General features: G+C 40.1%; 1 protein-coding gene across 1 annotated transcript in view; it reads right to left on the bottom strand.

Moving 5' to 3' along the window:
• The window catches only part of CFAP69 (cilia and flagella associated protein 69), a 61836-nt gene that overhangs the window by 15002 nt on the left and 32208 nt on the right, over positions 1-14626 (bottom strand). Inside the window, exons 13-15 of the mRNA XM_056118393.1 lie at positions 7903-8067; positions 6029-6147; positions 3688-3806 (exon numbers count right to left, since the gene is read on the bottom strand). Of these exons, the coding sequence (XP_055974368.1) occupies positions 3688-3806; positions 6029-6147; positions 7903-8067 (403 nt within the window). The remainder of the gene's footprint in view (positions 1-3687; positions 3807-6028; positions 6148-7902; positions 8068-14626) is intronic.

Here is a 14626-nt window from a genome sequence, read left to right as displayed (position 1 = left end):
TGAGCAAAGCACAAGAAAATATAAGAGCAGAGATAAAAAAAAAACTGCAAACAGAAATGAAGAGTATGGTATGGTAGATGATATAAAAAAAATCAATAGAAGTTTTGAGAAGCAGACTAACAGCAACTGAGGAAAATATTGAGGTGCTCCAAGATGAGATGGAGAAAACCACTAGAAAACAGAAGGTGGAAAAATGACTGTAAAGAAATTAATAGCATACCAGAGAACTATGGGGTGAGTTCAATAAGGACAATATAAGAAAATCAGAGTCTCTAAAGAACAGGAAGGCAAATTGGATGAACAAAACAATAGTTAAATAAATTATAAATAAGAATTTCCCAGAAATTATAGATATGAATTTCCCAGAGTTGAGGAATGCAGACACTGAGACCCAGGATGCCTGAAGGGTTTCAAATAAAACAGACTCAAATAGGAAGACTCCAAATACACATTGTTCTTGAATGACAGAATCTAAAGATAGAAACAGAATACAGAAAGAAACACGATCAAAAAAGAAACTTACAGACAAAGAAAACATCATAAGATTCACAACAGTTTAGTAAATGAGATTCTACAAGTCAGAAGAAAATGGAGGAACATGGTACAAAAACTCAATAAAACCAATACCTGTCCAAGAATGATCAACCCAGCTAGATTATCATTCAGATAGATTACTATTCAGATTTGAGTATAGCATTCAGTCTTTGTTTTTGTGGTTGCCCTCTACTAGATTAAGAAATGTTTGTTTACTCCTATACTACTAAGAAATTGTATATATTTGCATAATAAATTAATATTTCATTTATATTGTGTTATATAACCAATCAGGTGTTTTTTTAACATACACAGATTATTTTTATTATAATACTTATTAATGCAGACATTTAAGCAGTATATATAATAGTTCCTAACATAAAGTTAATATTCCTTTTATTTGAATAAAACATACTTTTCACTTCTCTAGATCTATTCAGATACTCCACTTATATTTTCCTTAACTTTTTGCTCTTAACAAATTTAACATTTGCAAGATTTATCTACTTCATTACAACTATTACAACAAAATTGTAAAATTAAAAGAACTTAGGAACTCTGTACTAGGAATATATCAATAACTGATTATTATTTGAATCACAGTAACACAGTACTTGAAAAAACACATATTATGTAGCTATTAAGAAGATTATTGTGTTTATGCCTGCTAGATTTACTTGGCCTATAGTCATTTGTTTTTATTTTTAAGTATGTGTTGTAATAGGCACATAAATTTCATCCAAAAAAAAAAAAACAAAAGAAATGTTAAGTGTTAAATGAAAGACAAGTCATTTTCTCCAACATAAAATTCCATAAACAAAGTTAAGAGAGTATCTTTTCTTGTCCTTAGGAATACTAAAAAGTTTGGAAGTGAGACTCAGTAAATCTTGAAAGAGATCAACCAGCCACCAAAAATCCTTTGGACACTCACACATGGCTGAGATATCCAGGCACTTGGAACAGGCTGGGTGGAGGAGGAAAGCCCAGGGCCCACCAAAACAGAGCCCAGGCAGCTGCTCCCTCCCACACTGCAAATTCTCTGGCCATGCCTACAGCCAGACTCCACTGTCTTGGAACCAAGCCTCACCCAGAAATTAACTTGCTGCAAATTCAGGTATGCAGGTTTTTGTGACTGAAGTCTCTAGGTTTTCTCAGAGTCAGGATGGAATACCTGTAGGGACTCCTCTGCTGTCACATTCACACCCAAAGACACTGCCCGATTAAAAATTTAACTCCAGCTGTATCACTCAGTTTAAAGTTCTGGACTTCCTGGAGTAGGTGGCTTCCTTAGTAGTCATGTGACATTTCCAAAATCTATAACACTGATAATCTAATAGTAGCACTCCAGATTAGATGGGATATCACATAGAAGGCAACCAATTCAACTAACCAAACAGTAACACAGAATGCTTCTTAGTAATCCCTCATATAAGGACTTCATGTCTCCATGGTGAGATAAAACAATTTATACTAATTTTCTTCTAAGGAAATTTTTTAATCATTCTGTTAGCCATCTATTGATAACAAGCAATATAAAATAAATTATTGTGGACCTACTGTGAGGGAAGCCTTGAGGGGTGGTTGGAAAAATTGGAGACGATGGTGGAGAGAAGGTGATAATAGTTGTGAGATTGGTGTTGGAATATTAAATGCCTATAACAAATCATTATGGACAACTTTGCAAACCACAATGTTTATATAACATGTAGGGAGGAAAATTTACATTAGTAGGTCTTACCTGTTTCATGCAAACTTCAAAATATATTAGCACAGAATTTCTTTAAAAGTTTTATTAAATATTCGATTCCAGAGTTGAGAACTTACTTATGTAAATGAGAATAAGCATTGTATTATATTGTATTAAAGGGTTTTATTTTCCTTATTTACGTGTTAAAATCATATAGCAACCATAAATTGGCTTTTATTGATTTTTTCTGATCATTCTATTCACCATTTCTTAAAGTTTTGTTGGAACAATATAAGGTCAATTTATAATGTGCCTAAAGGGGGCAGGTTAGGGATGGGGGGTAAAACGGGGACATTGGTGATGGAAGGTCACACTGATGGTTTTGGAACACTAAATACCTGAGACAACTGTTCATTATAACAACTTTGTAAGTCATGGTGTTTTAATAAAAATAACTTTTTAAAAAGTTTGGAAATGATCTTGGTAAGAAACATAATCTATTAGTTTTTAACTCCTTGAAACAAAGTGAAATGAGGACTTCAACATATTTCCAGCCTATGAATACTATATAACTGATATTAGATGTTTCAGTATTCCCAGACCAGGCAAAAATGAATAGGTTCAAATCATAAAAATAAAGACAAATTTAGATACAAGAATGGCTTTATTTGAGGGATGGAAACTTTCAAAGTATAATAGTAAATTTCACATCTGGATTATTAAAAAGGCCATCTTTTCAGCCGCTTGGGAGCTTTGTGGAAAGCCAGATATGAGACGGTGGTGACAGGGCGACTAAAACCTCATGGGAAGGGGGGCGTTCCCGGCTCGTCCTTCACACCCTACCAAGGTCACCAGTTGCCCCCCACGAGCAGCTCTCCAGCACGGCCATGGCTCCAGAGCACAGAAACCAATCTCGTAATTATCTGACTCTCAGTAGAAATACTTCCAGGGTTAATAAGTAAAATAGCAGAAATCCAAAACCGCGTGGCCGCTATTGCAGCCACACAACATCATTTAACTCTTGAACCCAGCTGTAGAAAGCAAATCATTTCACAATGTTTTTTTAGCAGGTCTGATTTGGGGGGGGGGGGGGGTAAACTCTAAATAATAATGGTGCATCTTTTATCGAAACAATGAATCTAGTCAAAGTAGATAGAGTGTTAACTAGAATTCATCTGCCTCACAGGAGGGGTGGGGAGTGGGGGTTTATTGGGGTTCTTCGTGGTGAAAAATAAGTATTGGTAAAGGAAAATGTGTTTGATATTTGCATGACCGAGACCTAAACCTGAAAGCTTTGTAACTTTTCCCACAGTGATTCAATAAATAAATAAATTATATATAAAAAAAGGCCATCTTTTTAGTGATCTTTCTAGTGTGGTTTTGAGGGAAGAAAAATGGGACACAGAGCTCTAAAGGCAATTTCCTTCCACTGTGATTACATCTAACTTAGATACAGTTATACTTACCAAATGCTGTCCAGTGTAGCAAAAAGAAGTACATTATAACCCAATCCGCTCTGTAATTTCTTAGGGTCTATTTTCATTACATGTAGAATTATATCCACTCCTTCAGTTCCAAAAATTTCCTAAGAAATTTATTTTAAATTATTTTTTGATATAAACAATCCCTTCCTTTCAACACTTTATCCAATCACCTGAAACTTACTCCATAAGACAAATATACCATTGTTAGAGAAACTGTACTTTTAATATTTTTTTTTAAAAAACTGAACATTCTACCGCCACCTCCTTGTAAATAATGGCTCAGTTCATGACTAATCTCAGAAGTGATGCAAGCCAAGCCGCTAAGTTCATGGTAAAACTCATAGGCAAACTAGTCTTCAGGCTAAAATTTCTCCCCCCACCCCCCCCCCCGCCCCAAAGGGCGGGGGGGGGAGGGAAGAGTGAGCCGAGTCCCCACCCTGCTGAAGCCCCAGCAGATGCACCCACACTCCACAGCTGCCACCAAACCTGTAGTTCACCGCTTCACAATAAATCTCTGCAGACACACCAAGCTGACAGAACTTTCAAGTATACCGGTTTTCAACTGAAAACTCTGGAGTCTTCTCAGAGAGGGGGCAGACAGCCTCTCCCCAATCCTCATATTTCTGGAAGCTCCAGTAGCCACACACACATCCACAGCTGCTATGTAAACAATGACCAGCTTCATGACTAATCTTGAAAGAGATGCAAGCCAAGCCACTAAAACTCATGGGTATACCAGTCTTCAGGCTGAAAACTCTCGGGTGCTCTCAGAAGGGGGAACAGGCTGAGTCTCCAACCTGCCAAAGCCCCAGCAGCCACAGCCACACCGGTAGGAGCACACCAAATTAGATAGGAGAGTAACACAGAAGCCAATTAAGCTCAATAAACAAAAACAATAACAGAAGGCTCAATTAGCAACGAAACAGTTTAGTAAACCCTCAGCCATTGACTTTATTTTTTTTTTAATTTAATCATTTTTTTATTAGTGAAACACCATGAGGTACATTTATAGACTTATAAATTTTTGTGCTTGGGTTTCAGTTATACAATGATCAAGTACCCATCCCTCCACCAGTGCCCATCCTCCCCCATCACGGGTCCTAGCATCCCTCCCCCCATCCCCCCCCCCCCCCCGTCCCACCCTGCCGCTGTGGCAGGGCATTCCCCCTTGTTCTCTCTCTCTTCTTTTGGGTACTGTGTTTTGCCAGAGAATGACCCTATTGTAAAAAACAATTTTCATAAATTTTCTTCTACTTAAGTATTCTTTGATAATTCCATTAGCCATTCTGTTCTAACAAGCATATAAAATTAAACTTATTTTGTGCCTGCTAAGGGGGCAGGCTTTGGGGGAGGGGGGAGAGGAACTGAAGACAATGGTTTAGGGAAGATCACATTGGTAGTGGGATGGGTGTGAGAACTCTGAATACCTGAAACAACTTCGTAAACCATGGTGCTTAAATAAAGTTCAGAAAATAAAATAAATACAAGGAAAAACAAAAAAAATTGTAAACTATTCTAAACATATAAGACAAATTATTAAAAGTCAATTATTTTAAGAGAGGGCATAAAGGCTGGGGATGTGGCTCAAAAGTAGAACATATGCCTTAGATGGATCCCTGGTTTGATATTAGTTAAATTGGTGTATCGATTTGTCAAGATTTATTGAATTCAGTCCCAGATGATTCAGTGGCTTTAAGTGCTTATCCAGCAAGTTCAAAGTTCAAAGTTCAAACTCCCAGTACTGTCCTCACATACTAAGGCAATCCTGACAGCTCTGTTGTTAGAAATTCCCAGTGAGAAAGGGCCTAGAAGATGGCTCAGTGGTTTAGGACACAGGCTCTCAAGGCTGTGAGCTTAACCCCTACCACTGTGTATGCACAGAGGCAATCCTGACTACTGCCCACACAGTGTGAGGTCCCCACCAAACAAACAAAAAAAAAAACGAACAAGCTAAAACCATATTAAACTAAAATCTGAGAACAATAACACTCAAGGTAAATAACTAAACCGCAGTTATAAAAAGAAACATTACGCAGGTCTAAGAAAGAATGAAATCTTATGAACTGCTACAGCTAAATTGGACCTTCAGGGTAAAGTCAGAAGGAGAAAGAGAAAAACCTGGCAAGTTCACTCACTGAAGGTATGCCAAGACACAACCCAAGGGAATAGACTGTATCCAGAATATGAAACAAAGTTCTTGCAGTTAAAGACAGACCCTTGGACTTTAACTCTTCAAAGGATTGAAAAAAACACCAGTATTTCTATACGGTTAGTGCTAGGTGACTTGAAGATTTAAATCAAACTGAGACACAGGCATTCATACCTTTCTAGAAAGATGATGCTCACAAAGACCAGATAAGATAAGAAATATATCAGATTGAATTTCCAAAACAATGGCCTCATCCTTATCATGAGGCTTGTTTATTGTATTTTTAAAGATTCCTGTAATTAAAGAACATAAAGTTACTTGATATTGTATTTATTGTCTCAAAAATTTCCCTATATAATTTCAGCTAGACCATTTAGGACATGTGAGGGAGCCTACGCCATACCTGGCTGTTCTCAGAGGTTGCCATCCCTGACTCTGTTCTCAACAGTGAATCTTGGCAGTGCTCAGCAGTACCATATGTAGTATAGTAATTGAAACAAGGTTAGTCCTGTGCAGGGAAAATCACTTTACCCCCGGTACTATCTCTGGCCCAAGAAAAACTATTTTTAAAAGGCCATTTTCATTACATAGTTACCTAAATACTAGACAAAGATAACACATGAATTCTGGTCTTAAGGGATGGACTCCCAAGAGTTGCTCAGGAAGCCTGGGACCCCCAAGAACAATTCGGCCAACTGGACCAGTTGCACAATGCAATGTCCAGAGGATGAGATACTGCTTGGGTGCCCCTGCCAAGGATAACATGTGCACCCAGTAGTGCTGGGGGCTTCCAGGTCCGCAGCTGGTGATACTCAACAGGAACTACATAATACCAGGAATCAAGTGTGTGTCAGATGCGTACAAGGCAAGCAGCATAACCACTTGAGATCTAAGTACAAAGTGGCCGTGTATTGAATTTTTATAATTAATTTTTATAATTAATGAGTGTCAGTAAACAATGGCCTAACACCCTGGTACTCCACTCATCAATCAAAATTATTAAAAATGATGTTAAAATTTGAGCCTGATAATACAGCAAGTAAGGCACTTGCCTTGCACATGGCCAAACCAGCTCCCTTCCCTGGCACTACACAAGGTCCCCAACCACTGCCAGGAATGGTCCCTGTGCAAAGAGCCAGAAGTAAGCCCTGAACACTGCCAGGTGTGGCCCAAACAACGAAGCAAAATAAAATTATTTAAAATTTCATGAGACAGGGATGCGTCCTTCTAAATATATGTCCAAAATATCAGCTTATCTCTTCTAATGAGTTAATTTTAAGCAAGATCTTTCCTCTCTGTGTCACTTATTTCTGCATCTTCTTCTGGTGTCTATCTAAATATATCTCCAATCATTTTAGATAAAAGTGTTTTCCAAATTTCTTCCCTACTTTAATCAGAATTAAAAAACACCCTAAAACAGTCAATAACACTGATGAAATGAGATTTTTCAGTAAAACCTGAGTTCAAAGAAGTTTTCCTTTAAAATGTAAATAGAGATAAATAAAATTTTCCTAATATTCAATGGGACATTGTAATAGCAGGAATGGGCTATGTTTCAAAGCAGGAGACCCTGATATCATAGCCTGTCTCCAAAGACGGCCCTGAACTGACATGTCCTGGTCCTGTTAAACAATTCCAGGTGAGGATCTGACTCAAAGGATGCTAGTTGAGCATTCAGGAGGCTGAATTTAGAGACATGTCACAGACAGAGGGGGCTCTATGAGTCATTATCAAGAGCATCTTCTAAGACCCCAACCATGCTGACCACTGATAGGCTTCTTCTTTCTATATAATCACTTTATTTTCTCCTTAGACGAAGACTTGCTATTTTCCCACTATATATAATAAATTTATGTGTAACAAGTTTATAGGTAACATTTCAGGAAAAATCTCTAAAGTTGTAATCTTTCTAAAGTCTACTGAAACCCAAGCACAAAAATTTGTAAATCTACAACTGTACCTCATGGTGTTTCACTAATAAAAATCTAAAATAAATAAATAAATAACGTTATATTCTTTCACCAGTGCACGAGCATATTGTGTTTTACCTATCAGTTGCTGAATTATTCTCTTTTCACAAAGATCACTGTTTATAGTGTCATCCTCAAGGTAGACCATGGCTCTCAGGAGTCTTAAAGTATAACGCATCTGGGCAAACTTGGTGCCTCGGCCACCTGAACCGTGAAAACTGTTACCATGGCTAAAGAAGGGATCTGTGGAGAAATTGTCAAAATGTACTTTACATCAGAAATATTAAACATTTGAAACATATAAAACAATATATCAGCTACACATTAAATAGATGTCAAGATTACTTTTTAGAAAATTGAGTATTATCCTTCCCCTTTCTCCTTCTCGTTCCTATATAAATATTTGCTTAAAAATTTTACTCAAAAAAATTGGAGAAGGGGATGTCTCCCAAGGGATGCTCAGGAGGTTCGGAACCCCACTGGCATTCTCAACCAATCAGGTCAGTGGTTCAATGAAAGGGCCAAATATGAGGTCTGCTCATACTCTTCCTGTGGTGCCAGGGATACCAGAGCCATCCTGTGGTGCTGGAGGCCTCCAGGTCTGCACCCAGTGGTGGATGCTCCAGAGGCCATGTGGTGCCAGGAATGAACCTAGGCGGTGCATGCTAGGTATGTGCCCTAACCACTGTCATTATCTCTGGGCCCCTTTATTCAAATTTGTTTTGTTTTTAAACTAAGAAAAAAATGTATCATGTTTTGCATCTCTTTTACAACTTGCTTTGTTACTTCTATTTATCTCATTAAAATTTTTGTTTTTGAATTTTCAAGCCACAACCTGTAGTGCTTAGAACTACTCCTGACTGTGCTTAACGATCACTCTTTGGGGACCATAAGCCATGCTGGGGATCGAATCAGGTGGGTTGTGTGCAAGGCAAGCATCTTACCTGTTTTGTACTATCTCTCCAGGCCTTAATTTTATTTTTAAAATTTATTAGTCAGATTGGGACTGAAGAGATAGTAAGTGAATAATGCATTTGCCTTATATGCAGCTGAATCCCCGGCATCCCATATAGTCCCCTGAGCCCGCCAGGGTAATCCCTGAAGTGTACAACCAGGAGTATCCCCTGAGCACTGCCAGGTGTAGTCCCAAAACAAAACAAAATTTATTACTCACATTGCTACAGATTTAGATGAAACAGTTGTTTTTGACATTAACTTTTAAATAACTCAAGGTATAGCCATTCACAAGTATAAACAACAAACTGCAATATTCTGGTTCATGTCTAATTTCCACTGAGTGACACCAGAATCATATAGGTATGCCCACATAAAATGTTATTAAAGTTGACAAACTGTTTCCCAAAGTGGCCATATAGATAAATATATAAAGGTAACAGATTTCCCTAAAACTGATAAATGTGAAACAGCACATTGCTATCTTAATGTATGTTTTTCTACAGTGGGATCTCTTATATTCTGATCTGAAAAATTTACATTTTTTCTTTTATTTAGCAGACTATTCTTTGCACTCATTTTTCATATGTACAAATTTATTATGAACCTGAACTTAATTCTTTATTAGTTCAAAGTGTAGCAAATGCCTTCTCTCAATTTGTAGATTTGTTTTTTTCATACATACATTTCTAAGTCATAGTAAATGCATCAAGCCTTATCTATATGGTCTAAGGCTTGTCTTTCAAAAACTTTTTACTACCCTGTAATCTCAAGTACAGTATTCTATTTTTCTTCTAAACTTTTTTGATAGTTTTAATTTCTCATAGGTAGGCCTCTTAATTAACACTGTAATGGAGTTTAAAAATAAGGTGAAAGGATCAAAGTTTAGTTTTTTAACCTCAAGGGCTATTTGTTTCAACACCATCCTTCAATCATAGATTAGAAATATCACTTAATCACTTAAATCACTTAACTTCCCGTTAGTCGTCGATTTGCTCGAGCGGGCGCCAGTAACGTCTCCATTTGTCCCTGTCGCATGCTAGTGTAGCCCAATGGCATCTGTTTGCTCCGGGAACATGAAGGGCCTCAAACCGATCGTTCATGATCTTCACGAAGAAGTCTGATCTTCACGCCCATCTGGTAGGTGGGCGGCCACACGGTCTTTTGACATCCCGTGGAATCCAGTCGGTAACAGCTCTAGTCCAGCGGTCGTCTTTAAATCTCATTACGTGACCAGCCCATCTGATTTTCGACACCTTGGCAAATGAGACAGCGTCCCTGATTCTTGATCGTCGACGGATGTCAGAACTCCAGATTCTTTCTCTCATTTGAGTGAAACGTGATATTCCAAGCATAGCTCTTTCTATTCTTCTTTGGGAGACCTGAATAGCGTTCTCATCTTCTTTGCGTAGGGCCCAGGTCTCTGAGGCATATGTTAATGCAGGAAGAACAGTGGAATCAAAGAGATGTGCCCAGAGCTGGAGGTTCTTTCGTCCTCTTAGCTATTTCTTCGACGTTCTTGAAGGCGTTCCAAGCCGCTCTCTTCCTCCTGCGCAGCTCGGGTGCCAGGTCATTTGTCATGTTGACCTCTCGACCTAGGTACACATAGATGTTGCATTCGGAGATGGTCGTTCCATTGAGAGCGAATGGGGCGTCAGGAACAAGGCTGTTTCTCATAAACATTGTCTTCGTAAGATTCAGCTGTAGTCCTACCTTTCCACACTCACGGTCAAAGTCGGCCAGCATTTGTGCCACTTGGCTGATGTTTGGTGTTATTAAAACAATGTCATCAGCAAAGCGGAGGTGGTGTAGTTGCCGACCATCTATCTTCACTCCCATTCCTTCCCATTCCAGTCGTCGCATGATGTTCTCGAGGGTGGCACTGAAGAGTTTCGGTGAAATGGTATCACCCTGCCGCAGCCCTCTCTTGATATCAACGATCACTTCTTTGTAGAATGGTGAGATCCTGGTAGTGAATCCGCAATACAGCTCACGGAGGATCCTGATGTATTGGGCTTGAATGCCCTGATTGGCTAGGGCTTCAATGACCGCTTCCGTCTCAACAGAATCAAAGGCCTTCTTTAAATCAATGAACGTTAAACAGAGCGGCATCTTGAACTCCTGAGAAACCTTAATGAGCTTGGTTATTGTGTGGATATGGTCGATGGTGCTGAATCCTTTGCGGAACCCTGCTTGCTCGCATGGTTGTCCTTCATCTAGTGTTCTGCCAATCCTATTTAGGATGACTCGAGTGAACAACTTGTAGATGACAGACAATAGGCAGATCGGGCGATAGTTGCCAATGTCATGGATGTCTCCCTTCTTGAACAGTAGTATGGTCCTGCTGGTTTTCCATTGGGACGGAACCTTGCATTCAGACAGGTAGCGAGTGAAGAGCTGAGCCAGTGTATTGATGAGTACTGACGGCAGGTTCTTCAGGTGTTCAGGTCTGACCTTGTCTGGGCCGGGTACTGTTTGTTTCTTTACCGATGAAATGGCGTGTCGGATTTCGGAAGGGAGAACGTTGGGAACGACATATCCATCCTGTGGAATTTGGTATGTCGGCAAGTAGACATGGCTATCGAAGAGATTTGAGTAGAAGTCATGGATAATCTTCTCCATTGCCGTTCTGGAGGATGTGATGGATCCATCAGGACGTCGGAGGGCAGTCATCTTGGTCTTATAGTTGGCGAAGGACAGGCGGGCGTTACGAATACTTTTCCCGGCTTCTGCCGCATCTACCAGTACTTCTGCTCTTCTCTCTTTGAGGTCTTCCTTGATCGCATCTCTGCACTGCTTTGCGAGCTGGGACGTTAGCTTGCGGTTGCCTGAGGCATGCGCCAAACCACGCTGGCGAATTAGCTCAAGAGTTTTCGAAGATAGGCGATTTTTTGTGGACACTACTTCCACTACCCAGCCGTCGCCACACTCCAGGATGCTTTCTGGACCCGCGCGGCCGCAAGCGGCCACGCAACACATCATAAAACACTAAATACCCATCTTCCGGAATTGTCGTACCATATTTGATAGGGTTCAAATATGGTAACACCTACAAGGGTGATTAGAGGTCACCCCAAAAGCCTCTATCCCTCTCGAAAGACTGGCAAGCTACCGAGAGTATTCCGCCCGCACGGAAGAGCCTGGCAAGCTATCTGCTGTGTATTCGATATGCCAAAACCAGTAACTACAACTGGTCTCATTCATCTGACCCTGAAGGCTTCACCGACATGGCAGCACTGAGAAGGATGAGAAAGGAGAGGCCGACAAAATCTCAAGGCCGACCTAGGCTGCCACAACGAAGGAAGACAAAAATGATCGTCTGTACTTTCAATGCACGTACGCTAGCATCAGATGCATCCATCGAGGACCTGATGGTACAAGCGCGAATGATCAAGTACGACATCATTGGTCTGACCGAGACAAGAAGACACGAATCTCACCATGCCGTTTTCGACACTGGAGAAGAATTGTTCCTCGGAACATGCGATAAAAGAGGTGTTGGAGGCGTCGGTGTCCTTGTCAACACAAACTTGGCCAAGAGCATTGATTCATTTGAATGCCTAACAACCCGAATCGGACGTTTACATTTGAATAGATGTGGCTCACTGCCTGCAGTTTCTACGTTGTCTTCGTTGTCTACGCACCAACATCTCATTATGATGAAAGAGAAATCGAGAAGTTCTACATGGAGCTAGAGAAGCTCTATAAAGAAGACCACACCTTCTACAAGATCATTGTGGGTGATTTTAATGCCAAGATAGGACCGAGAAGATCAGCTGAAGAACTTCACATCGGAACCCATGGCCTAGAATGGAACGAACAGGGTGAGAGACTGTCTGAGTTCATCATGTCGACCAGGACCATCCATGGTAACTCACAATTCCAGAAGGCAGAATCTAAAAGTTGGACATGGGAGTCTCCTGGTGGACGATTCCACAATGAAATAGACCACATCATATTCAATCGACGGTTTTGCCTGACTGATGTCGCTGTTGTCCCAAAATTTCAAATGGGATCGGACCACCGTCTCCTTCGTGCAAAATTTTACTTCACAGAGCGGGGAGAAAGGTCTGCAAAGTTCAAAAAGAGAACTCCCAGAATGACCACCAACTGGGAACTCTTTGGTACTATTGCGGCAACATGGGAAGATGCCATTGTTGACAACATTGACGAGGAATACGATCGACTGGTTCAGCACCTCCATGAATGTGCGAGGAACTCCAAGAGAGAGATTAGAAATATCATCCAGAGATAAAGCCAACCTCCCACATATTCCATTCCATCAGTCTGTTCTTGACTTAGAATCCACACAATTCTAATTACTATAGCTTTGTGGTGAGATTTGACAGACAGTAAGGCAAGTTCTTCTTTCTTCTTTACGATTCACATCCCTTAAGAGGTTCTCTAAGAAGTTATTTTTCATTTAAAGAAAAAATAGTTCAGAACTGCTCTGAATATTAAGCATTATTAAAAATACATATTAAATATACGGGTCTGGGGCCAGAGTGGTAGTAGAGTGGGTAGGGCTCTTGCCTTTGGCCAACCCAGATTTGATCCCTGACACCCCATCTGGTCCCCTGAGCCTACCAGGAGTGATCCCTGAGAGTGCAGCCAGGAGTCAGCCCTAACCACCAGGTGTGGCACAGAAAACAAATGAAAAGTAAGAAAAAATAGATATAGGTCTATAGCTAAACTGCCTGCAGTCTTAGATCCTGATTCTGTCACTTGTATGTGGTCAGGAATAAGTTATTTTGCTTCTCTGTGTTCTAACTATCTGATGAAAGGGATACTAATGGTACCTATAATCCGAGATGTGAGGATGTTTAACAATGTAGGCGTTTACATCCTACCCATACTCCAAGAGTACCACACATTTGATGGGGTTCAAAGTAGGAAGTAACCAATCTTATTTTTTTTTTTTTGCTTTTAGGGTCACACCTGGCAATGCACAGGGGTTACTCCTGGCTCTGCATTCAGGAATTAACCCTGGCGGTGCTCAGGGGACCATATGGGATGCTGGGAATCGAACCCGGGTTGGCCGCGTTTAAGGCAAATGCCCTACTCGCTGTGCTATTGCTCCAGTCCCAGGAGGTAACCAATCTTAAAGGAAAAAAAAATTTTACAATTATCTATCTATCTAACTATCTACCTATATGGGCTGAGGCAATAGCACAGCGGGTAGGGCGTTTGCCTTGCACGCGGCCGACCTGGGTCTGATTCCTCCATCCCTCTTGGACAGCCCAGCAAACTATCAAGAGTATCCCATACGGCAGAGCCTGGCAAGCTCCCTGTGGCATATTCGATATGCCAAACAGTAACATCAAGCCTCACAATGGAGACATTACTGGTGCCCAATCGAGCAAATCGAAGAGCAAACAGTGCTATAATGCTATATATATATATATATATATATATATATATATATATATACACACACACATATATATATACACACACACACACGACTCAACCTTTATCAACATGTTAGTGATCCCTTGTAGAAGGGCTTAGTGGCCCTCAGTGAAATACAATCTTTACACTCTTTTCTCTAAGGAAACTTTTTTTGTAGCATTTTCAGTGGTTTTTCATAACAAACTATACAAAATATACTATTTCAATTTTGCTCTGGGGCAGGGGTTGGGATTCAGGATCCATCCAAAATGTGGTGGGAAGGTGTAATGGTGGTGGGATTGGTGTTTGAATATTAAATGTAATAAAATATTGTGAACTACTTTATCAAATAAAAAAATAATTTTTAATTGTAGGTGTTTAAAGCCTCCCACACAGTAGATCCTTGCTGTTAGCTATCAATCTTTATTTTGCTAGGCAGCACTTCCTCTTCTGCTTT

Source organism: Sorex fumeus, unplaced genomic scaffold (genome assembly GCF_029834395.1).
Source record: "Sorex fumeus unplaced genomic scaffold, SorFum_2.1 ptg000037l, whole genome shotgun sequence".
Taxonomy (NCBI): domain Eukaryota; kingdom Metazoa; phylum Chordata; class Mammalia; order Eulipotyphla; family Soricidae; genus Sorex; species Sorex fumeus.
This window is presented reverse-complemented; position numbering and strand designations above follow the sequence as displayed.